The 25,493-nt window shown below is 36.4% G+C and overlaps 1 protein-coding gene across 1 annotated transcript in view; it reads left to right on the top strand.

The window, feature by feature from the left end:
• Positions 1 to 25,493, top strand: part of LOC108719625 (ovochymase-2-like) — a 62,093-nt gene that overhangs the window by 22,388 nt on the left and 14,212 nt on the right. The window contains exons 9-21 of the mRNA XM_041584083.1: positions 2,672 to 2,890; positions 4,551 to 4,691; positions 5,619 to 5,855; positions 7,950 to 8,135; positions 11,600 to 11,709; positions 13,293 to 13,393; positions 13,861 to 14,138; positions 14,512 to 14,675; positions 16,849 to 17,035; positions 18,802 to 19,020; positions 19,186 to 19,326; positions 22,343 to 22,579; positions 23,948 to 24,130. Coding sequence (XP_041440017.1) covers positions 2,672 to 2,890; positions 4,551 to 4,691; positions 5,619 to 5,855; positions 7,950 to 8,135; positions 11,600 to 11,709; positions 13,293 to 13,393; positions 13,861 to 14,138; positions 14,512 to 14,675; positions 16,849 to 17,035; positions 18,802 to 19,020; positions 19,186 to 19,326; positions 22,343 to 22,579; positions 23,948 to 24,130 — 2,403 coding nt within the window. The remainder of the gene's footprint in view (positions 1 to 2,671; positions 2,891 to 4,550; positions 4,692 to 5,618; positions 5,856 to 7,949; positions 8,136 to 11,599; positions 11,710 to 13,292; positions 13,394 to 13,860; positions 14,139 to 14,511; positions 14,676 to 16,848; positions 17,036 to 18,801; positions 19,021 to 19,185; positions 19,327 to 22,342; positions 22,580 to 23,947; positions 24,131 to 25,493) is intronic.

A 25,493-nucleotide genomic window follows, 5' to 3' on the forward strand; every position in this document is an offset into this window, starting at 1 on the left:
GTTGCGCTAGCGTTGATTCGCTATATAAAGCAAAGTTACGCTAGCGAAGGCTAATTTGCATACGGCGCGAAATCCAAATTTCAATGGAGGAACACGTATCTGCACTACAAATGCCTAGAAAACCTTCAAATCAGCAAATAAAAGTTTTATTTTGCCCTACACATGTGCCCACTGTCTAGGTAAGTTCGCCTGGCGTAAGGTTGCGAAGTAACACTAGCGAAACTACGCCAGCGTTCGTTAGTGAATTTGCGCAGTAGCGAAAATGCCAAACGCTAGCGAATTAACGCTAGCGTTCGGCGCTTCGCGCCTTAGTGAATTTGCCCCACAGTGTGTTTCTAGAAGTATTACAATATGGGGTTTTTCTTTCCTAATGAAATCAAGAACCAATTTGTGTTTAATAGCTGAACCCATACCCCGCACGTTCCATGACATTACTTTAACTCTAGACATGTTTTAGATTTGGTGATATTCTGCAATATAAGCACATCATACCTTACATATGCACATTGTTGCCATGTCAAAAAAGATGCAAAACAGTAAACACAGTTATGCCCCAACTTCCCAACACATACCCACCCTACCCACACAATCCCTAACATCCCTTTAACTTTGTGTGAGTTTCCGCCCAGAACCATAACCTATATGGAGGGGGGAAAAAATGAGTTAGTATCTACTCAGCCTGTCCAAGTGTGGACGATGAGTATGCTTAGAGTTTTAAGTCACAAAAGAGTCTCCTCGTCCATAAGAGGCCTATATTTGGAATGCCAATGTAAGCTCTGAATAAGCTGGCTTGTCCCTGATTTAACAATGAGAAGAATAGTAGATACTCAAGCTTCAGGCTGCACCCGGTGTTGAGGTGGGGGTGTTCGAGGTCTCCCCTCAATCCAATCGATCGTGTCTCCCGGAGAGTTGAAGAAATGAGTCTTCCCCTTGTCCGTTACCCGGAGTCTGGATGGGAAAAGCATGGCATAGGGTATTTGTCATTGCCTTAACAGCCGCTTGGCCTCAGCAAATTTCTGTTTCCTGATGATTGTAGAAAAATCTGGATATAGTGAGCTGTTGTGGCTGTCATGCATTATTTCACCTGCCTTACATGCTGCATTTAGAGCTGCTTCTCTGTCCTTATAACTGAGAAGTCTGGCGATTAATGGCCTAGGCGGTTCAACTAGTAGTGGAGGACGGCCTGGAATTCTGTGGGCCCTTTCTACAGCAAAGGTGGGAGAAAAAATGCAGTCACCAAACTTTGATTGGAGCCAGTTTTCAACAAAGGATTATGTGGCATTGCCTTCTGCCCATTCAGGCATGCCTAGGATTCGGATGCTATTCCGCCTAAGGCGGTTTTCCAAATCATCTGCATTAGTTTCAAGAATAGTCAGTTGTTTGGAAACAGAGTCTATTTGATTTGGTAGAGGAGAGGTTAAGTCCCCAAGATCCCCTATTCTCTTTTCAGCTTCGCCTGTTCTTTCCCTCACTTTTTGCAGATCATGCTTTAAAATAGCAAAGTCTGTGTGTATTTCATCCACTTTGGAGATTAATGTGTGGTGATCGCTGGTTATGATTTGCAGCACTTCTGCTAGCGTGGGGTCAGTATGAGAATCAGGCTGCTGTGGGGTGGCTGGGCTGGAAGGGCCTTCCCCAGCATCGGGGACTGGTTTTGAGGGGGAAGACATACCCTGGTTTTGATTCGGAGGCGATGTACTCCGGGCACATCTCCCCAGTTTCTTGGCTGTTTCATCCCTCAGCTTCGGATTCAAGCATGGTGATGTTACAGCGCCACGCGCCCCAGTCGCGGTGCCATCTTGTATGCGCTTCCCCTTAGTTGCAGCTGCAGTGTAAAGCTTGTTGGATTGACGATTCTTTTTCATCGGGTCCCAGGAAGATATGCGCGTCGTTGCCGCATCAACAGTAACGTGTTACAATCGGTAAACGAGTTTATAAACAGGATTAATGTAGGCCCTCTGGCTGAGCTCACGCAGCGTGCGTCCTACCCTGTCAGCATGCAGACCACGCCCCCACATGCACAAATTTTTAGCATTGGGTTCCAGAATACTGGGGATTGGTGCACAAGGTGCACAAGGAATTTTAAAAACTGGGGATTGGGGCAAAGGAAATTTAAAAAACTGTTGTATCTCCTGTAAATCCCCAGTGCTTCGGAACCAATGCGGGTATGGTTGGGCAGCATGCTACCCCCCTAAAATTCTGCCACCCTAGGCCGGGCCTTTGTGGCCTTTCCACAAATCCAGGCCTGCCCTCATGCAGAAAGTATGCTGGGCTGGAACATTTTCACTGAAGAGGGGGGTAATATTATTTTATTCATGACAGGACAGGTCTTCTTTAAGGCCACTGCTCATTTTCATCCTTTGCAGTATAACCACTAAAAGCTATAAAAGTATACCGAACATGTTTCTGGATTGAAAATTACAGGAAAAAGGCATAATATACTATTCATGAAGCTACCTTAAGACAAAGAAAACACTTGCTCTGCTCAAAGAGGGTTGATCTATAGCCACAACAAAATGGAGGACAAAAAGAGCACAATTTACAGCTCTGGAGTTTATTCTCTTATAATCAATATGTACATTTATTTTACATGTGGGTAATTATGGGAAAAATAAAAAGCATCTGAAGGTTGTATTGAATAATTCATGCATGTTTTTGTACCTGTTTTTAGATTCTGGATGTGAGAGCAATGCACTGCAACGTGGCCGTAAGGGCGTCATTCATTCTAAAAGTTATCCTGACACCTACCCTGGAAATCTTCAGTGCAGTTGGGACATCACCGTTGCAGAGGGATTGCTGGTCAAACTGGCATTTACTGAGTTTGCTGTGGATGGAGAGTTGGGGTCATGTATAGACATGATAAATGTATCTGATACCTCAGATGCGATAGGTAACCATTGCAGTACATAACCCACACTACATAAACACTCTGTCATAAAAAATGCATAAATGGCGTTGTTCCTTTAACTAAACATTGTCAGTTAGAATACAACACAATTCATAATAAATTCAGTCAAATCTTTGTAGCAGATTTTGTATTTGTTGCCTCACCACCTATGTTTAGGGCAATTTGACCAAATACTGAACTTTAGCTGAATCCTAATTTGCATATTCAATGCTCAAAAAAAAATCTAATGTGAACAGGATTTTGGCTAAATCCAAGAAGTAGTTGCAACTGCTAATTCTATTCTCTCTCTCTCTCTCTCTCTCTCTCTCTCTCTCTCTCTCTCTCTCTCTCTCTCTCTCTCTCTCTCTCTCTCTGTCTCTCCCTCCCTTTAAGTGCAACTTAATACTATAACTCACATATTTTGCTTACTCCATCAGCTTTGGGAGAGAGTATGAGCAGCTAATAGAAATCTGGGAGCCAGAACATGCAAACATCAATATTTGAAGGAAGAGATTCACCTTCTCTACCACCATAATCACTTTTGCTATGATGCCACTCATACTTTAGAATCAAAGCCTTTTTTTTATTTCAAATAAAATAGGACAGATGTCTGCAAGAAATAGTTTAACTGTAGCTGGTTGATACCAGTTTAAATGTAATACACCTATTTTTATTTTTTCAAGATGTTTGTGCCCTTGTTTTAGGAAGACTGTGAAAGCTTGCTTCAATTGTATATTCCAGAATTTCAGTGTTTAGATTTAGGAATGTAGGATCAAGGACTACATAGCTCACTGTAGGAGAGCTGTTGTTAATAGTGTCTGTTCAGGATAAACCAGAAGTACCTTACAGAAGTGAGATAGAATGGAGGGGATGGACTAAGATATATCAAATAAAACACAGGGCTCATTTGAGGTAGGCACTTAGCAATCCCCCATCCCAGCACCTACCCATTACCTAACTTGTGTGTCATTCAGACTATGCAAATTAGTTCCAGAGGGTGCAAGGGAGCCCTGTACTTTACTTCTTACCTGTCCTGTGGTAGGTTGTAAAAACAGAGCAGCCTTCAGTCCTAACAAGCAGAGTAAATGTATGCCCTGGATACAAGTTGCTCAAATGTTATTGTTATTGCTACTTTTTATGACATCGTCCTATTCAGTCCCTCTCCTATTTATATTCCAGTCTCATTTTCAAATAAGTGCCTGGTTGCTAGGGTAAAAAAGACCCTAGCAACCAAACTGGAGCTTGGCAGAACAAAAAACTAAATAACTAGATAAATAAAAATGAAGAGCGATAGCACATTGTATCAGAATATCAATGTCTACAGCATACGAAAAAGTTAATTTAAAAGTGAACTGCTCCTTAAAACAGTCTTTGTAAAGCACTGTGTAATATAACACCATGTGAATAAAGGCTAATGATTTGAGGAAAAAAGCCTAAACCTAGTCAGTACCAGAATCCACTCATGTTCTGTGCTAAACTCATTAAAAAGGTTGTCTTTGAGTCTCAATACATTTTGATCTGTGTAGAAAAATAGCCTTGTAGTTTGGCAATATAGGTGAAGGTTTCAGTGCAAAGGTGCACCTTTTAAGTAATAACTTCAATTAAACTCAAGTTGTTAATTCACCACTAACAACCATTTTCTTCTGTTCCATTGAAATTTTAGGCAATTACTGTGGGTTTCTAAAGCCTCCTGTGATTATCAGCACAAGCAACAAGCTCTTTGTGAGATTTTCAACGGACAACCTGAGAACAGAAAAAGGGTTTGAAGCAAAATGGGAAGCAGTTTACCCTGATGATATTTCAGGTATCTGAGGAAAACAAGGGAATGCATAGGGCTTTTTTGCAACTATAATTACGCCAGCAAATAACATGGGGCAAATTCCCCAACCTAATTCCCTAATTCCCAAAATTTGCCAGCAACGGCTTCACAGCCATTGGAACACTTTGCCAGGCGTAAATTCGCTAGGACAACGCTAATTCACTAAAGTGCGAAGTTGCGTCCAGGGTGCCGAACTCTGGCAAATTTTCGCTAGTGTTACTTCGGCAATAAAAGCGAAGATGCTCTAGCGTTGCCTAATTTGCATTTGCCTACATCCATTTGTTACATGGACGTTTATGTTGCAGCAAATTCATTACATTACACAAGTTCAGGGAACCTTTATAAAGAAAATAGAGTTGTTATAATGCCCTACACATGAGCCCACTCTATAGTTTATGTTCCATATGTTAGAAACTGGAGGAGGGAACCTGGTTACCCAAAAACAAAATCTTTGCAGGCTATCACTCTGAAAAAAGGAAGAGACGCCAGCGTTTTTTGGGACTTAAAATTTCGCAAGTCTGGCGAATGAGGTAACGTTCAATAAAATCTGCATCTTAGTGAATTTCGAAATTTGCCTGGCATTAGAGTGCAAATCAACGCTGGTGTCTATCTCCTTCACTAGCGATGTGATGCCTTCGCCCATTAGGAAATAGGCAAAGTAACGCTAGTGAATTGACGCTATATGCCCCATACAATGATTCAGTATGTAAATTGTAGAAATCTAGCTTGACGTTCTCAATGATACTTTTTAAGAAATGTTGGTGTCTGCTAAATGTAGTGGCAGTGTTCAGTGACAAACCAAATATGAATTTTTTGGGATTTTTTATTGTCATTTTTTTTTATTCATTCATTTATTTATTCATTCATTTATTTTATTGATTAATTTGTTAACAGTTTTTTCTTGCTTCGCAGAGATACAGTCCTGTGGTGGGAGCTCTAATGCAGAAACCGGTGTGATAATGACACCAAATTGGCCTAATAATTATGGACCAAACAATGTGTGTGTATGGGTCATAGAAGTACCACAAGGGAAAAAAGTGCACCTGACATTCACTCATTTCGATTTAGAAGATGTAGACCTATTTACCAGGGCCTGTTATGATTATGTTTCCACTTTTGAAGAAAGACCAGGACATACAGAAACACATGGTTAGTTTTTCAAGATTATATAAGTTTTCTTTAATTGGTAAAACATAATACAAGGTATCATTTCTGTAAAATGATGATAAAGCAATGCTATGTAAATTAACAATAATGAATATTTAAAATTGAAACATAAATTCCATCAGTAGAACAGTAGTTTCACCCCCTTTAAATGTAAAAAGCCAATGAAAGTAGTTGTATGAACAGTTTATACAAAATAAACACAGGGATATGATCACCTGCCCAATATGCATTCTTTGTAGGCTTTCAGTATTTACTATACATATCATCATGCACTTTCTTTGTATCCAGACCAAGTGCATCCTTGTGAAATAGGTCATCCAATAAAGTTTCCAAATCAAATATATTTGGCAAACTATTGAAATACCTTGGGGTTAGGTTTCTCCAGACCCCCCCCCCACACACACACACACACACTCATGAGTGGTTGTCAAGGCTTAATGCCTCAAATCCAGTTTGAGTACTTGGTATTTGGGTTGTCCACTAGAATCAGTACAATTTCTCGTCCACAAATGTGACCAAATGTCAAGTAGTAATCCAATCATCTAGTGCAAAATTGATTGTACAGCCTTGTTTTAGCTTATTCTGAAATCATGCTTTTTTAGTATATTAAACCTTCTTCCAATCCATGCATACCAGGTTTAATATACAAAAATAAGCTGCAGAAAGGCTTTAAATTTTGCCAGAAAAAATTTGAATACAGTACTATGTAAAATAGGGTCGTCTTGGAAAAATGTTACTTTACATTGAAATGTTATGCTTCCATGGGTGTCAATTCCTGGTTATTTTATTTCTGGAAAACTCTCTATGGCAGAGACTCCTGCTATATTTTCTAAAACAGATCCAATGTCCAACTGGAGAAGAGGACTTGCCCTTTATCTGAAATAACATTTAATATACTTCTGCTGCAGGCTGTAACTAAAATAGAAATAAAATTAGATACATTGAACTTGTAAAAATATAAATGTGAAATCTTAACCTCTAATGTGACAAAAAATAATAATACATTTTATAATAATAGGGGTAAATAAATGATTACAACATCCCTTAATTTATGAATAGGCATAAGACAAAACATCATTAAAGTAGTTCACTGCACAGACAATACTGGTACTGAACTTAGTGCCTGCAAATAAAGTATATACTCATGAGGAGACTGCAATACTACAGCAATAAAGATTATGATCTGTTCTAGATTAGAAGTTGTCAATTCACAGTTACAGTTCTGGAAGAATGTATAATGAGAGACCCTATGGAGACATTAATACCACATACATATTACTCTTCCAAAATTATGCAACATCAAAATAGAAATCTCCACAGCAGGGGATATTGACTCAAGCACTAAATGTAGACTGAACAGCTGTAAGTGTGATCTTTTGTGGGTCATTAATTTTAATCCTCAATTGACTACCTGTATGTGTAATTAGTACCGTTAAACTAGTAACCAACAATAAAAGGTGAACACATACATATACAAACGTAAACACTCATCTATACACAACATAATTTGCTTTCACTGAATAGCGAGATGTATAATTATATTAAATGCAAACTAGATGAACTTAAATGAAAAGAAAAACCTCAGAGGGATCTATATGGAAACCCAGTTATGTGGGGGGGGGAAAGAACGGCAAGGGAAACACAGTGGCAACTATATAATCTCTACACACTCACACTGGATTTTCCTTATAATCTCTAATTCAACTGGGAACCTGTTCAACAATAGAACAAACATATCTGTAAAATATAATGTGGCCTACCTATACAGCACAGATCATTGCCAGGCTTCAATAACAGAGATCACAATAAACCACAGTGAATATCAAAAAGATTTTTTAAAATACCCATACTAAAGAGTAACTATAACAACATGGAATAACAATGTAACATGAAATATTTGATGCTGTAGTAGTCATATAAGAATATACTATACTTTGTTAACGTGCTGGCAAATGTTATTTACCTAAGAATGCTTGGTATCATACCAAACAGGAAGAAATGTGATGTGTATAAAACTATCATGGCTAAGCATGGGCGAATCATTTTTAAAACAGGAAATGTTTCCTCTCTTTTAAGGTCGTTTCTGTGGAACCACTGTTCCTTCTACTATAATTACTCAGGGCAATCGCATTGCACTGAGATTCCAAAGTGACCTCTTTACAGAAGCAAAAGGATTCCGTGCATACTGGACCACTGATCCCTTGACACCAGCTCCAACTGATGCCCCAGAGCCCCCAAATCCATGGGATGACATACAAATAGGTAAGCACATTCAATATTTCAACTTATACTTAATAACAAAATAAGCTCTTTATATATTCAAATCTATCTGAATGATATTTTATGACTTATAAAGTTAAAGTTTTGAAGAACAAAAAAAAAAAAAACATTATCGTGCTAAGAATCATAAAGCACGTGCTATAAAAATTACCTTATGATGGTTTGAACCGGGAAACCAGGATAAAGCTTATAGAAAATCTGTAGGTGATATAAGATAAAAGTGGCAAGTAGCCTCCTCACACTGGGTCTCAAATCAGTAATTACAAGTGTTGTGAAAAATCAGTTACTGGAGACCACTTGAGGTAAAAGATAAAGTTTATTTGACACAAGCTCTGTGGATTCTCAACTCACCAAAAGTCAGAACACCGAAAAAAGGAATCACTGAGTTTTATAGTCTTGGAAATGTATGACATGAGAACGTGTGGGCGTAAAAAGGGAGTTACAGGTGAGAGAGAATAGAGATATCTCTTCACAGCACTGAAAAACAAAGAACTGCTCTCAAAACAAATCAGGTGGTTCTGCTCAAGGTGAGGGTACTAATGACCAACCTAGCTAGAGAACAGAATCCATCCAAGTCAGGGGGCTCACAGGGGGAATCTGTATACACAGAATGGAATTCTCTTTCACAGGTATAGGATCTATTATCCAGATAAGATCTGTTTTCCAAAAAAGGGATATTTTGAAATTTAGATGTCCATACCTTAAGTCTGCTAAAAAAAAAAACAAGCAATAAACTTAGTTTATTATAAGCTTAGTCACCAACAAATATAAGGTACTGTTTAATTATTAGAGAGATAAAAGGAAATACTTATTTGCTAATAATTTTTTTTAATGATTTGCTCATAATGGAGCCTATAGTGTTCCATAACTTTCTGGATAATGGGTTTCCAGATAAGTTATTCTATAACTCTAACATAAAATGTAATAGTGGAATCTTTCCACCCTAATTAACACTATAAATATAGTGAAACCATATCATGCTGCATGTCATGTATTTTTATATGGGATGTAATGTTTTTAAAATAATGAAAATGTAAAATTGACAGTTAGCAAACATTTCATTTGTGGAACCCATTTCCAAAGCTATTCATGAGCCAGCTGATTATAGCTTGACTTCAGCAGAACAATTGACAAGTGCCATCAGTAATTGTCTGTTTTATTCCCATCCCACAGACTTACTGGAATTGATATGATTAAATTTAAGCACCAATAACACCATAAAATGAAAACCAGCACCTTAAAATATTACCTTGGTACTTTTGTCTGAGATCTGGCTACACCTGACACTAGCGCTCCCTAATTTGTGTTTCTGAATAAAACTCAAGTTAGGGTGTGGGAGGGAGATGTATATGTGCCTCCACTGTCTGCACTGCCTTGCACATAGTAAATGATCCTCTCTTGTATTCTACACAGCTTATCTGTTATATGCTTTGGAAATTTGTGATTAACAAAATACACACCAAAAAGTTTACAATAGATAATCATACTGATAAGCTATACTCAACCATGGTTCCCATGGATTTTATTACAAGTTTAATCATACTATGGGGTTACAAATAACCTGAGTATGGCCTCAGTTTTACTAAATCCCTAACACCTACAACCTCTAGTGTTCTAATGAACTATGTACACAAAAAAGGTATTCTGTGAGCAGAATGGTTATTTAAGGTGGCAGATTGTAATAAATGTGCAATTTGCCACTGATCCAGCAATACATAGCAGTCCATATATTGGTATATGTTAAGAGACCTGGGCAAAGCTTTTATTACATTACCCAACTAGACTAGAACCAATAGGAGCCTTTTCTCTACAACCCACATCAAAACGTGTTGTAGTCATAAGAATACCTGATGCATAGTGTACAGATATGGTCTGGAATAAGTTATTCAGAAACCCAGTATCCAGAATTATGGGAAGGCCATCTTCCATAGACTCCATGGTGATTCAATAATTAAAATTTTTAAAAGTGATTTCCTTTTTCTTTGCAATAATAAAACAGTACATTGTACTTGATCCCAATTAAGATATAATTAATGCATTTTGGTGGCAATACAATCCTATTGGATTCAATTTAATTAATTAATTTTTAGAAGACTTAAATGGAGATCCAAATTACGGAGAGACCGTTATCTGAAAAACACCAGTTCTTGAGCATTCTGGATAATAGATCAAATGCATTCAACTGTACTTTATATTGTGTGCAAAAATATACACAACCACATGGCAGCTTTGCAAACGAATGGGGGAATGTAATAAAAGTCAGTAATGCCTTTGCACAAAAAATTTTCCTTTGCGTGAATTTATCGCTTTTGCAAACCCATAATCTGTTTAGCAACCTCTTCCAATAGTGGAAGAAAGTTAAGTTTGCTAATTTTATAGTTTGTGCCAATACACAGTTAGGGCAGAAACACAAAAAGAGGCGATTTGTGGGCAAGCGACTAAATCTCCCCGAATCTTGGCGTGTGTCTCTGCCCTAACTGTGTATTGGAGCAAACTATAAAATTAGCAAACTTTTTTTCACTCCGCAAACTGCCTTCCAGCTGGCTAGAATCGAAATCACTGGTGGGATGGCACTCAGATTGCTTTGTTTCCAACGTCGCCCAAAGTTGCCTCACGAGGAAACTTTGGACGACTTCGGAAAACCAAGTGCTCCAAGTGCCATCCCGCTGGCGATTTAGATTCTAGCCAGTGGAAAGGCTTTTCAGGCAGATTAGTCGCCCAGGGCAAGGAGGTTTGAGTTGAAGGCATGAAGTCTGATACAGGAGCCCGTGTGTTAACAATAGACGGAAAGAAATGCAGTGCTTCTTTTGACAGAGGACTCAGAGCAGCACTACTTTGAGGGTTTACTGGAATATTTAGGTGGACCTTTCTGATAAGGCTTGTAGTTTTAACCTTTCCTTTTTCTTTAAAGGTCAATCTGTTTATCCAGCACCTGCAATAGCCCTATTTTATATGAGAAAATGTTTAGTCTATAGTGATACATTGATCTTTAGCCTGTCTTGTGTGTTAAAACCATTGTGTACTAAATAGCATATCAGTTATTTGCTCAACAAATGTGCACCCTGCAGCCCTATAACATCTTCATGTGGATATAAAGTAGCTCAACTGGGACAAGACAATCATCAGCACCTAGTGCTAAATTTTATTGGCAGCATTACTTCGAGGGTTTACTGGTATATTTAGGTGGACCTTTCTGATAAGACTTACTTAGTTTTAACCTTTCCTTCTCTTTTAAAAAAGAAGACCTAAATTCTAAAAAAGAATCCCTCTGGAAATAATTGTACTTAACTTACTGTACAAGGCCGAGGTTTTGCAGCCAGCCAGTAAAAGAAAACAGTCAGTTTTTTAAAAGTCATCCTACTTGATGCGGGGTCCAGAGTTGATTTTTATACATGCAAAGATAGCTTACTCTAAAAGCCTTCTCATTTGTGTTTTATTGTTCACAGAATGGCCAACTAAGTGTGGAAAGCCTACATATCCTCCCAAGATCAATACCAGAATTGTCAATGGTGAACCTGCTGCACCCCATACCTGGCCGTGGCAAGTGTCTATGCAGGTAAAAAACCTTCTATCTATGGAAAATGCACAGTACTACACCTGATCTTTCAGAAGGGTGATCAAAGGCATTTGTTTCGGTGTGTCATATTTTGGGGGTTATATATTAAAGGGCAAATGCCAAAGACTCGAAAATTTTTAGGTTTTTTTTACTATAAAATCAGAATTTTACGTGGAAAAAAACCTTGAATTTTTCGAGATTCATTATAACCCGAGGATGGAAAAAGTCTGAATTTGAAAATCCAACATCTCAAACCATTTTGAGGTTGTATATAAGTCAATGAGAGCGGTTCCTAGCCTATTTGGATTTTATGTTGTCTGTGCTGGAATTAGCCAGAATTTCTGACTTTTTCTGACTTTTTCTGACTTTTTGGGCAAAAAAATTAAAAATTATGAATTTACAGGAAAAAGTCTGATAAATTGTATGATTTAAATTTTTGCTTGTTTTTTTTGTGTTTGTCCCGGATCCGATTCAATCGTGCTTTTTTAATAATAAATAAGCTCCAATCGTGCTGCCCATACTTCTACTGCCATTCAGAATAAAAAAACAACCACCTGATGCAATTTAGCTCTATCTTTGTTTTGTAAAACAGCCCTAGTTTCTTATGTACTTTGACAGAAAGTAGTCTGCATAGTAAGAAATTACTAATAGCTAAAACCAGAAATGTAAAAGTGGCCATATACAGATTTAAGATGACAATTCAGGCCCTTCAAACTGATTCTGCAGTTTATCTGCTCATGTATGGAGCACTCCAACAGGCCTTCATGACCTTTATCTGGCCGCAAATTGGCCACATCTTGATCAAGCAAGTTTCATTTTCTCATTGGATCAAGGTCTGTGTGCCACCCGTATGAGTAGTTTCAGAAATTTAAAATAAACATTGCTTTACTGCCAGTTTTCCATTAATAAAATGGGTAATTTTATATGGTTTTGTGTTTGGCTTTGCTGGATGTATCGATTCTGATCAAAGGTTCAAGAAAGCTAAAGATGTGACTTACATTCTTCTTTATAGTGGACAAAAGTAGTATTGCTGTCACATAATGCAAAACCAAACTCCATGGCAGTAACTGGATACGGGTCAAGATGATATCAGGTCTTATGGCTTTATCAAGATTGCTTTTTGATGAAGCGGTTAGACATGGCGTCTTGGAAAAATTTGGTCTAAATTCAGTTTAGAACTGAGACCTTTAATTCACAACATTCAATAAAGAATCTAGTGTGAGTTGAATCACATAGCATGACTTCTCTCTACAAGTGGATAGTACAGCTCCCAGCATGCTGCCCATAAAGTGACAGTTTGCATGAAATTGTAGACCAGATAATCTTGGAGTGTAAACATGCAAGTTCATGCAATATTTATTTATAAAGCTCCAACTAATTCCTCAGATCTGTACAAAAAATGGACCTATCCACTGAACATACAAAAACAACTATCAATAACCATTACAGTCAGTAAAGGGGAGCCCTGCCCAAAAGAGTTTACAATCTAAAAATTGCATTTTGGCTTATTCAGAGATTATTTGAATGGCAGGTCTGTGAGAAGAGGAAATGTGATTTTTTATTATTGCACTTAATATTTCCAGGTTTGGCCCAGTTCCCGCAATGAAACAATTTTCTTCCACACCTGTGGTGCAACTCTCATCCACAAGAACTGGATCCTCACAGCAGCCCACTGCTTTATTAAGTACATTTTATCATATAATATCTTTACATTTTGCATGTGATGGTCTGAAGTCATGCATTTGTGTGTGTGTGTGTGTGTGTATATGTGTGTGTGTCTTTTTTTTTTAACTCAAATTACAAAATGTATTATTATAGCATTTATTGCAAACTTTGTATTGCTTGTTATAATAGTCAGAATAATAGTCAGACAATGGGTTTTATGTCACATCCTTTAGGAATATTCAGTACATAATGTAGATGCAGTGAGGGCTTTCTAAAGTATTTCTTTCTATGTAAGCACTTCAGTACTGGAACAATGCACTAGCACATACACAACGAGCAGTACAAAAGAAATATTTATGGAATGGCTAAATGACTACTTTTCCTTCTACACCATTTTCCATAGGGATAACATTCTACAATCTTGTAATTTATATATGTTAAATCATTCAATAGACACAACATTACTAACATAACACTTTTTTCCAGCTATGCAAATGAACTTTATCGCTGGCAAATGTGTCTTGGAAAACACAACTTGACATTTGTGGAACCAACTGAGAGGTGCTTTAAAGTTCTTGGCATCTATCGTCATGAATTGTTTGTTTACCCTGAAATCCCTGCATTGGAATTTGACATTGCATTGGTGAAAATTGACGGGGAAGTAGTTGCAAGTGATGTGATTGACTTTGCTTGTCTGCCTCCCTATGATCAAGTTCTGGATCCAAATTACCGCTGCCATGCAACTGGCTGGGGAGATGAAACAGGCAGGTGTTTTTTTCCATATATATATTTTTATTCTAAAATGAACATCAACCCCTTTAATTCAAAGGTGGACAACCAGGGGCATTGCGGCACAAACTTTACTAGCAAAGTTATACAGATGACGAAGAACTATCCTTTCTGAAACTGGAAGTCTAACAACCCGCAGCTGACCATTCACGGAAATACTGTATCTACTCTTTCTGCCAGTTCCCAAACATGCATACCTTTACCAGATTCAGTTACCCACCTGATGATTGCAAGTCTTGTCTCAGTGGCTAGTGTTAGCCAGAGTATAATCACCTTTTCATATGTTTTTGTAAAAGGGTTTGCGTTAATTCATTACTAAATTTTATTAACATGTATTTTGAATTTCAGGAAATTCTGCGGCACCTAAAGTAGCAGAAGCTTTGAACCAAGTTGTGTTACCGGTCATTCCATATGATACATGCAAAACACCTCAATACTGGTGGTTCCAAATGAAGAAGTCAATGATCTGTGCAGGTTATGTACTTCCAGATGAGCTTAAATCAGTGTGCCAGGTTAGTATAATTTTTGATTACACACCCAAAATTCAGTGGGGAAAATAATCTATTACACATCATTCAGAACTTCAAAATGGCAGAGACTGTTCTGAATCCAAACCCTTAAAATCAAGGTGGCTAATTTTTCAGATTTTCAGAAATTTTGTTCAAATATGAATATGCCAATTAAGGTGGTTTTGTTAAAAAGGGTTTTTAAAACCTTGGTGGAGGATTCAGTATTCTTCCAATTCTGCATACCTCTAATTGAATACAACAAAACATCCATGGGCTTTCAGTCTTCATGCCTTTAAATTGAAGTGGTTAAGGGCTGAAAAAGTAATAGTACTGCTACTTAAAGGGAACGTCAACCCCAAAAATATGTTTTTGCCTAATGAAAGAGAATATAATATATAATATAATAAGCAATTTTGCAATATACATCCATTACAATTTTTCTATGGTTTTTAAAGTTATTTGTTTATGTAATGCTATTGAAAGCAATGTTTTTCTGTCCCCTTATATTCTCTGCCCTGGTGGCTAAGACTGTTGAAACAACGTTAGACAAGCCAACTGATTAACGCACCTGTCTTTACTGGGGAGCTCTTTCAACTTTGCAATATTCTCTATTTCTAAAAGAAGTACATTAACCCCGCATACCTTCTGTGGTTATTTAACTAAATTATATATTACTATAAAGTGGACCAACTAATTTCACTTCGAGTTTAAATTTCATACTTAATTGTGTTCTTCCCTTTGTAATTAATTGATATCTCTGTACAAAAAAAATAAATCAATAAATAAATGGAAAAAAAAGTGCTAAGTGCTTTTCTCTTCTTAAAGGACCAGTAACATCAAAAAAAAATTGTTAGTATACACCAAAAAAAAACACCAACACAAATTAACTTTAAAATAGCAAAGCCTTTATTAAGAATTAACTTACCGAAACTCCGCTTCCCCTCCTCTTCAGAAAAGGTGACAGGGCGACCATCTATCATTCGGCACTTGATTTCTCCTCCCTGGCTATCCCACTGATAGCGTGTCCTCTGCCCCCATTTCCTTCTCCAACTCATCTTCATACTCCTCCCAGCCAGGGGCTTTGAAGGACTCTTGTCTTAAAGTTTAATTTATGTTGGTGGTTTTTTTTCGATGTATACTAACGAATTTTTTTTAAAAACATTTTTGATGTTACTGGTCCCAATGATTACCTTGATTAATTGACCTCTGTGTATAATAAATCAATTGTGCTTTTCTCACTTGATTAAATTATCTTAATCCATGATTCAATTCATTAACTTCTGTGTGATGTAATTCATTCAATAAATTATTTAAATTAAAATGCAAGTGCTTCACCACAGTGATGAATTCATACTTAAAGTGTCAACCAGTGCTGATATAAATTTCTATATTCACACCACCCACCATCATTTAGGTAAACCAGGTGAATATCCAGTTATACAATCTTAAAAAGCAACAATGTTTCTCTGTGATACAATTATTTCTCAGTCCACACAAATCGATATGTTCATAAAATGTAAAAATAAGTAAGAATTGGAAAAGGAGAAATATAAGGGGAGCTGTCCCGGTTTCTACTGTCTGGTATTTTTTCTATATGAGCCCTGGAACACCACAAGAGGAAGAAGGCAGACAAAGGACTGTGGTCTTCGTTTTTTACCTTGCCTATCTGTTAAGTACTCTCTTCCCTAAAAAAAACACTAATCCAATGTGTCTTGGAGAGAGAAGTAAGAGAGTTCAATTACTTGCTTTAGATTAAAAATGTTTTCCACTCCTGAATTGGATTTTTTGAATCAATCCGGTTAAAAGTTAAATTAAATAAATAGAGTAAAAAGGCAGCCGACTTACGTTTCGCAAAGAGCTTTATCAAGGCATCAAGACTTTATCAATTAGAGGTGGTAGTAGAAGTTGCACAGTGGTTTTCGCTTTTAATAAAAAAACATTTGCTACATTGTTTAAAAGGTAAAAAGCAGGAGTCAAGCAAATGCTACTTTCAATAGCAATTAACAACTTTATAAGAACTGAAGTTTTAATAAATGAAAGTTGATTAGAATTAAGTTTTCTGTTATTAGGCGAACTTTTATTTTGGGGTTTTCCAAAGCTCTATTGGTTTTAACATTGTAGAATTAATTCCCCAAGCCATTAATAGAACTGTTCTGTTTCTCTAATTCAAATACAGGGAGATTCTGGAGGGCCACTTGCCTGCCCTTCTACTTCTCAGCCTGGAACCTGGGAGGTTCATGGAATTACTAGCTTTGGAGCTATTGGCTGTATTATGGATAAAAAGCCCAGTGTTTTTACACGTACTTCTGCTCACCTTGATTGGATAGATCAGACCATCAAAAAGGATATGTATGATACCCACTGTATGTTTTCACATTTTCCAATTTTGTGCTGTAATGCTCGCCAAATAATTTGCAGTAGATACATATTTTATATGAAATCAGATAAATGCCCTAGAGTGGAAACATCTTAAAGAAATATATGCACTTCAAAGTCTTACATCTACCATTAAATGCCCTTTTGTCTTATCACACAAACCTTATATTATTACATCATGATAAAGACATTCCAGATATTTTGAAGATAATGCAAATAATACTGACAGCAGGATTTTTTTGGTGTGGAGAAAAAGTATAGATATATGTATGTATGAAATAGATTTATTGATTTCTCTCTTCACGTATTTTTTCTATCGATAGTATTTCACAAGTCTTAATAATTATTATTTAATTTTGTTCTTTTTCCCATAAGCAATTTTCTGGTTAGCAAGAGTTGGCTTGTAGTCTGAAGTGCGTGCTGGGAGTCATTACCATGCAAGCTTTAGTTTGCAAATGAAGCATTGCTTTGGGCCACTACAGTATAAATCTTATGGGAAAGTATGCTTCCCTGGTGTGTACATATTGTATAAATAGAGCAGACCTGGCAGCAATTTCGGTGCTGTTTGTTTAAATATCTTTTCTTGTCATTGCGTTACCAAGTATTCTAGAGGCAGAAAATGATTATGTCTCTGTGCAGGAAGGTGCTACTAATGGTAAAACTGAGCATGTAAGATTTTAAATAAGTCTTTTGATCAGTTCTAAAAGATTTCTTTTTTTTGGAACTGTTGCATTATCCAAAACCTGCCTTATCATGGCTTTCTGTTCCATAGGATACTCAGAAAATGAATTATAGAGGCAAAATACACCAGTGTTCCAATAAGTAAAATAAATTAGGTTTATGCTAAGAACAATAATATCCCTATTCTTTTCATAAATATATGTATCTCTTTATTTTTTATGATGAAGTGCAAATAGATTGTTGCTTTGTTTTACCACTACCACCTCCCCCTTTCTCATCAGAAGTCATAAAGAGCTTTGTTCATTATACGGGATATTTAACTGTAAATATAAATATGATTAGCTGCATTTTCCTTCTCCCATAATTGCTGTAAATAACCAAAAATCCAGTGCCCTATTGTCCAACTTATCAAGATATGGGCACCATCTAGCCTCCTTGTATGCTTATTTCCACTTTATAATACTCATACATATCCCTGGAGATGTACTCCATTATATTAGGTATCCAAATTGTGATATTAAGTTGGTGTTAAACATCCACTGCTTATACAAAAATGACATTAGAATAATATATATAAACAATTGGTTTGTTCCTTGTTTGGTTTATTTGTGCCCCTTTTTGCAAATACTTTCATGTATTAAGGTGGCCAAACATTCACAGATCAGATTGTACAAAATAAAACTTTATACAGTTATCTGTGTGGACGTATAGTGGCCTGCTAATAATGACAAATGTATGCATATATATTTTTCTTAATTCAAAAAAAGTCAACTATATAGTTACGTCATAAGTGATTAGGGTACAAAAAGGTAACAGATGTTTGTAGTTGTAATAAATATAACTAATCATCCCCAAGTACAGGAGCAACCGAGAAATCAAATAAATTGCTTATGAGTCAGTTGACCTTTATTTCCTTTGAAACATTTGTGTGGAAAACACTGATTTCTATAAAACATCATTGTTTTTGGAGTTGTTGCAGTTGATAGCTATCACAATTACTGGTACTGGCAATAATTCTGTAAATAAACTTAATGCTCATTGATCTCACAGTGACTATTGAATATTTTAACAGCATCTGGCTGTGGAAGTGCCAGAAATTTATATGACAAAAAAGGACAATTGACTTCCATGAGATATCCTTCTTCATACAATAATGATGCCACCTGCTTATGGAATATTCTAGCAGAGGAGGGTAAAGTCATCCATTTGCATTTTAACAGTTTTGTGCTTGAGGGAAGTACCATATGCACCAATGACAAAGTTGTGGTCTCTGATGAGCTGAGTTACCTTGGTAAGTCATGTTTGATTCTTTTTTATATCTGACAGTTTGTACAAAAAGCCATTAGGTGGCAGAACATTAATTTGTTTTGTGTCCCCTCCCTGTTTCCAAGGGAAATTTCCCAACTGCTTTGATTTTCCTAATAAATATGGTTCAAAATATCCATTTGCCTTGTAGGAACACACTGTGGAACTGTGCTGCCTCCAGATCTTGTGAGTTTCAGTAACATTCTAACAGTCAGATTTCAAACCAACAGCAGGGTGGTAGATGAAGGGTTTTCTGCCTCATGGGAAATCGTGTCTCCAGATTCTATTCCAAGTAAGTAAAAATGCTGCAAAAGATAAGGTAAAGTAATATATTACTGAAGAGAGCACAGTCATATTATATATTAAATGTGAAACTGGTATACCAACGTAAACAAACAGACACTTAAACAACAAAAGCTCAATAGACATGAATTGTACTATTGTTGTTAATAAGAAGATTGCTTGTGTTAATAAGCACATTTTAACAAGTCAGGTAACTTCCTGCTTCCTATGCCAATGAACTGAATTTGTCTTAAATTGAGACTATGCCAACTGATGCTCAGCATGATGTGTTGACATTTGTTTAGTATTCCACAAATGTATATAAAAACCAACTAGCCTATACAGTTCTAGAACGTTTAATGCCTTCATATAAAAGGACACCAGGTAGTGGGTCAGCCAATATTTTTGTTTTGTTGATCATTGCTAATGTGCGTTTGATTGGCCAAATGCATAATGCATAGAATCCTCAGACACTATGATATATAAGGAGTTGTTAATTAACATTACACAATCACTATGCTCACTTACAGTAAGTAGTACAAATGCATTCATTCATCCACAATTCACATAGTTCCCTTGTTTCAGATGTGCCTCTGATAGAATTCTCTCCGCGCAACAAGGGAACCTTGTACTTGTACTCCATTCAGAAAGCATTAAGTACAGGGCTTTTGCTTTAACTTGTATTCTGGCACCTGATGAGTGGCCCATGGGCTCAAATCCACATAATTGTATGAAAAATAATCACATGTACAGCAAGCTTAGGTTACATTTTGACTTGTCAGCAGTAGATAATATACTGCTTCCAAATGCCCAAAAAGCTCACCTTCTTCGTAATTGTATGCAAATATTGGATATATATATATATATATATATATATATATATATATATATATATATATATATATATATATATATATATATATATGTATAAAATCAGATTAAAAAGTGTTCTGTGGCAGTAAAGAAAAATGCGAAGGTGCGAAGGGTGGTGATTGGGGGTATGAGTGTACAGAGACAGCAATGGTAATAAACAAATACTGACTTCTGAATCTCTTTCTAAGCTACAGTTTAACACTTTATACACACTAAAACCATGACAATACTGTACATTTACAAAAATTGTAGTTTAGATATATACAGTACTTGTCTTGAGATAAGATGCTATTTAGTTATGCTATTGCTAGGTAATTGGGATTATGTTGGATAGGCACCAGTTTTATTTCTTTCATAATATTTCACCTTTTTTACAACTAAGTAGCCAAGGTATGGGTTAAGCGATTAGACAGAAAATTAAAGAGCACAGCACAAAATCAATACAATTGTTCTTGAAAGATTAGAATTTTTTTAACAGCCTTGTAAAGCAGTCACAAAGGTCTTGGTGTTGGCAGGATTCGGCTTAATTCAAGTGCCTGGCCAAACCGAATCCAAAAAATCTCATGGTTTTTAATTACACAAACAAGAAAGTCAAAAAATTTGTATCCGCGTGCGTTTTTGTTTCCCTCTCATTTACCTAATTTACATATGCAAAATTATAAATTACAACTAGGGATGCACATAATCCACTATTTTAGGATTCGGCTAAATGTGTATGTTGGGAAACGAGGCAACCGATATCGGCAAAAGACTTGGATATCAGTCATCTAGTCAAACGGCCCAGACTGAAATTTGTTATGGCGCCTGAATATTGGCAAAAGGTTAATGCTTAATTATCAGATAGAGGTAGAATCCTATTATTTCTGCCTGCATATCTGACGATTCCCATTATATTTTGACCCATGTGACTACATCTGATTCGTAGGATGTGTTTTGTCCCCACCATCCTAAAAAAAATACTCAGGGTGCTTTTCTAAGCACTTTTGCCATTTATATTTTTTTAATTTACATATTTTTAAAGCTATTTTAGTTTTTAACTGCCAGTACAAAGAATTGTAACACAGCGCCACCTGCTGCTCAGTTCTTATAAGTGTATGGTTAGAGGAAAGGGGGGGGGGGAGAGAGAGAGAACCTTTTTCTAGCACCCCCAGTGTTAAGTATGGGGAGACTGCCATTGTAGCTTGCATAAAGCTTGCCCAATATTTTTCACTAACCACATGTTAGTGAAAAAGCACTGCCTTTTCATTCATTTTCAATGCCTAGACATTCTTTCATATTCCTTACACATTTTTCATAATCCTTACACATTTATACAGTTTCACTTCACTCCACTTGATGGACAACAAAATCATGCACTCACATAAAGCAGAATATGGTAACATAAAAGCCTTATGTTTTGTTCTCATATACGGAATTATGTGTTTAATTAAGCACACCCAAAGCTGCATAATTATTAATTTGTCTCCTTTTGCTTGCTACACATCAGGGTACTTAACGCTGGCAAGTCTGTCTTTTTGTCTTGTCTTATGGGTTGATTTATGACTTCTCTGCAATATAAGGTTTTGGTGCAGTGCTGGAAATGTAGTGTGTAGGGAAATGCCTATGCTGGCATAGATGAATGATATTGCTCTGAAAAGGCTATGACAAAGCAGAGTGGTTCTAGCTACAGAGAGGTCTACTAATGCCCTGTATTCTGGCAACTCCGTCAATGATATCATATGACACTGTGCTCAAGGCACCCTCTACCCCATATGACTGCTTGCAATGGAGGTGATAAGGAAGATTTATGGTTTATATTGTACAAATTCTTTTTGAATTACATATACATGTTTCTGCATAGCCATACGCTTGTGATTATCAAAAAGCTATGTAAATTATTCATATTTTATTGCAAACTCAATAAAAAGAATTTGAAAAGAAAAGAAAAGAAAGGAAGATTGTCGCCACCTGGCCTTATTCTCACACTACCCAACTGCAAGTGGGATCTTGAGGTATTATGGGGTGTTCTGGGGGGAAAAGATGCAGAATCTGTAATACTGTACATGCTTTTCTGTAAGCAGATTTTTTTGCTATTTAGAAAACGATTTTCTGTTGCATCTAGGGGAATGTAGATTTATTCTTTATGTCAGTATAAATACTTTCCTTTTCTCTAGGTTTAGCGCAGTGTGGAGGTAACTTCATGGCTGATAATGGAGTTTTCATGTCAACCAACTGGCCAGATGGCAACTACCCTGGTAGCACAGCATGCACTTGGAGAGTTGCTGTTGAGGCAGGAAAGAAAATTCATATTGTCTTTACACATTTCGAACTACAGCAGCATAGCTTTATAGCAGGTTGCCAAGATTATGTGGAGATTTTTGATGGAGACAGAGGTGGTGCTATAAATCTGGGTGAGTATGACGAGATCTGTATTCCCATAATTCCACTAAAATTTAGTTAACACTGGGGGGATTATTTATTATTTTTTTCTGATTTTCTTTTAATAAAAAATTTAGACCGAAATAGAATCCACAAACTGAGCAAAAATCCGAATCGTACATTTTTTTGGAAGCTTTTCCTGAAGAGCTCGATTTTTTCAGGCTTCTTCCCAAAAAGTCAGAACTTTTTCGATTTTTGCCTGAAAAGCCTGAAATATAATTTTCAGGCTAATTACATCGCAGACCACAGAAACTTCCAAATAGGATAGGGAACTCTCCCATTTCCTTATATAAAACCTCGGCAGGTCTGCGATGCCAGATTTTCAGATTCAGATATTTGCATACTCAGGGTATAATAAATTTAGAAAAAATTGTGTTTTTTTCCACTAATAATTCGTATTTTATAGTAATTTTTTTTAACACCCGATGGTGAAATATTAAGTGACAACAGTGCCCTGTAATTATTATGCCCTGCTAAGCCTGCCTCAGAAAGAACAAAGATTTTTATGCAATACATGAGTCTCACATAAACTCCAGGAATGGGTGCAGGGTCCCTAAGAAACATCATGTTTTAGTGAAAGGTTTAGGCATAGTTCAACAAATAAACTGTTTAAATCACATGGTGGTGATATTGGGGAATACAAGCCTGAGGGGTGTTTAGGATAACAATGGATATGTGGGTTGTTATGCAGAAGAAACCATGAGAATACAGTATATAAAAAGGTCACGCAGGGGAATAAATTGGAGATTAAAGCAAATATAAAAATTCTAAGATTTGAAAAATATAAACCACTAAAATGGAACACTGAATTTTAGAAGACTGGGTTAGAATATGCCCAAGTTAGTAATTAACTGCACAGGGGTTGTGTCCTCCCAAGTAGTTTTTTATTTAGGTGGGATGATGAAAAAATATGGAGGAAAAAAAAGTAAAATATTTCATGAAGCAGGCAGGCAACCAGCATTTTATTCAGAAAGCAAGTTGTTTTAATTTACTTGGCTTCTTTACCAACATAGGTACCAAACTGAACCAGTACAGTAGTCTTTATCAAAAAGCACTTATCTTTAATCACTGTAGTGGAAGTGAGACAATTAAAGCTACTTTAATTGGTTGTTTTTATTTAATGCACTGGTTCATTCAATATTAGTATATGAGCCCCAATATATACAATAGTTAAATCAAAATGCAGAACTTAGAAAGCATGGCATGATTATTTTGTTCAATCCTTTGTTCTGGGTTGCAGATTTATTTTGAACACAAACACTGAAATAATATATATAAATTGCATTATTACCGTATATGATGATTTGTAAAGCTAATATCTTGATTTTTAATTGTTATAGGTCAGTTCTGTGGAAATAACATTCCAGGAATGTTTAACACAACAGGAAACACAGCAGTCATTAAATTTGTCAGCAATCATGAAAGACATTTTAAAGGTTTCAGTGGCTATTGGACAACTAACCTTACTGATGTTTCCAGCTTACCACTAAGACCTGCCAAACCATGGAATGACATCATAATAGGTGAGAAATAATAATGTAATAGGTGAGAAAATATTGCTAACTATACTAATTATAAAAAAAACCTCAGGTGTACAATATCTACTGTAGCCAATAAAATTTAGCACTGGGTGCTGATGATTGTCTTGACCCAATTGAGCTACTTTATATCCACAAGAGCTGCAACTGAAGATGTTATAGGGCTATAGTGCGCACATTTGTATAGCAAATAACTGATATGCTATTTAGTACACAATGGTTTAAAGACAGGCTAAAGATAAATGTATCACATACACCTATAGACTAAACATTTCCTCATATAAAAAAGGGCTATTGCAGGTTCTTTATAAACAGATTGACCTTTAAAGGAGAAGGAAAGGTTAAAATTAAGTAAGCCTTAATAGAAATGTCCACCTAAATATACCAGTAAACCCTCAAAGTAGTGCTGCTCTGAGCCCTCTGTCAAAAGAAACCCTGTTATTGTGTACACATGGGCTTCTGTATCAGACTTCCTGCCTTCAGCTTGAACCTCCTTGCCATGCGCGTGAGCATGTTCAGTTTGTTACTCTCCCCCCCCCCTTCTCTGCTGTAATCTGAGCCCAGAGCTATAAGTAAGCAGGGAGAGACTCAGGCAGGAAGTGATGTCACACCAAGCTAATACTGCAGCTGCTATGATAAACAAACAGAGAGCTTCTAGAGCTTTTTACTCATGTATGGTAAAACATTCTACAGAATATAGCTTGCACTATTGGAGCTAATCTATTGGCAATAAAATGCCTCCTTAGCTTTCCTTCTCCTTTAAATGTATTTTACATTTAGTTATCATATTGGATATCATTTCTGTTGTGTCAGAGCATAACAGTTTTTCAAGAAACAGAATTACATGTTTATAAAGCACTTAGAGATGCCCCATGAAAGTGGAACAGTTTTTGATATCATAATGGAAAGTGCATTGCAACAGAAAAATGTTACTGAAATGTCATTTTTTGTTAAAATTTTGAAGATTTTAATAAAACATTCATCAAGTCAAACCCCTCATCGATTTCTTCACTCATTTTGCCTGAAATGTTATTGCCGAAGAATGTGATAATTGATTATTCTACATACCTGGCATAGCAACATGAGAGTGGATTAGTTAATCTTAATGATTATCAAATATCTATTTCTTTTCAGTGAATAATGCTCGTCTGAAAAGTAAGATTTCCATCCTATATTATGTCTTCTGATGTTTTCTCTAATTCAAAGTGTGCACAAAACATTCCTTTTTTCTTTACAAGAGGAAAGCTTCTCTAGTGTCATAGGTTTCTATATGGAATTTATTATGATATTTGACATTAAATGTGTTGGCAGACAGAAGCTGACCTGTACATCAGAAAGACACCCCATT

The sequence above is a fragment of the Xenopus laevis genome, chromosome 1L (assembly GCF_017654675.1).
Source record: "Xenopus laevis strain J_2021 chromosome 1L, Xenopus_laevis_v10.1, whole genome shotgun sequence".
In the NCBI taxonomy this organism is placed as follows: Eukaryota; Metazoa; Chordata; class Amphibia; order Anura; family Pipidae; genus Xenopus; species Xenopus laevis.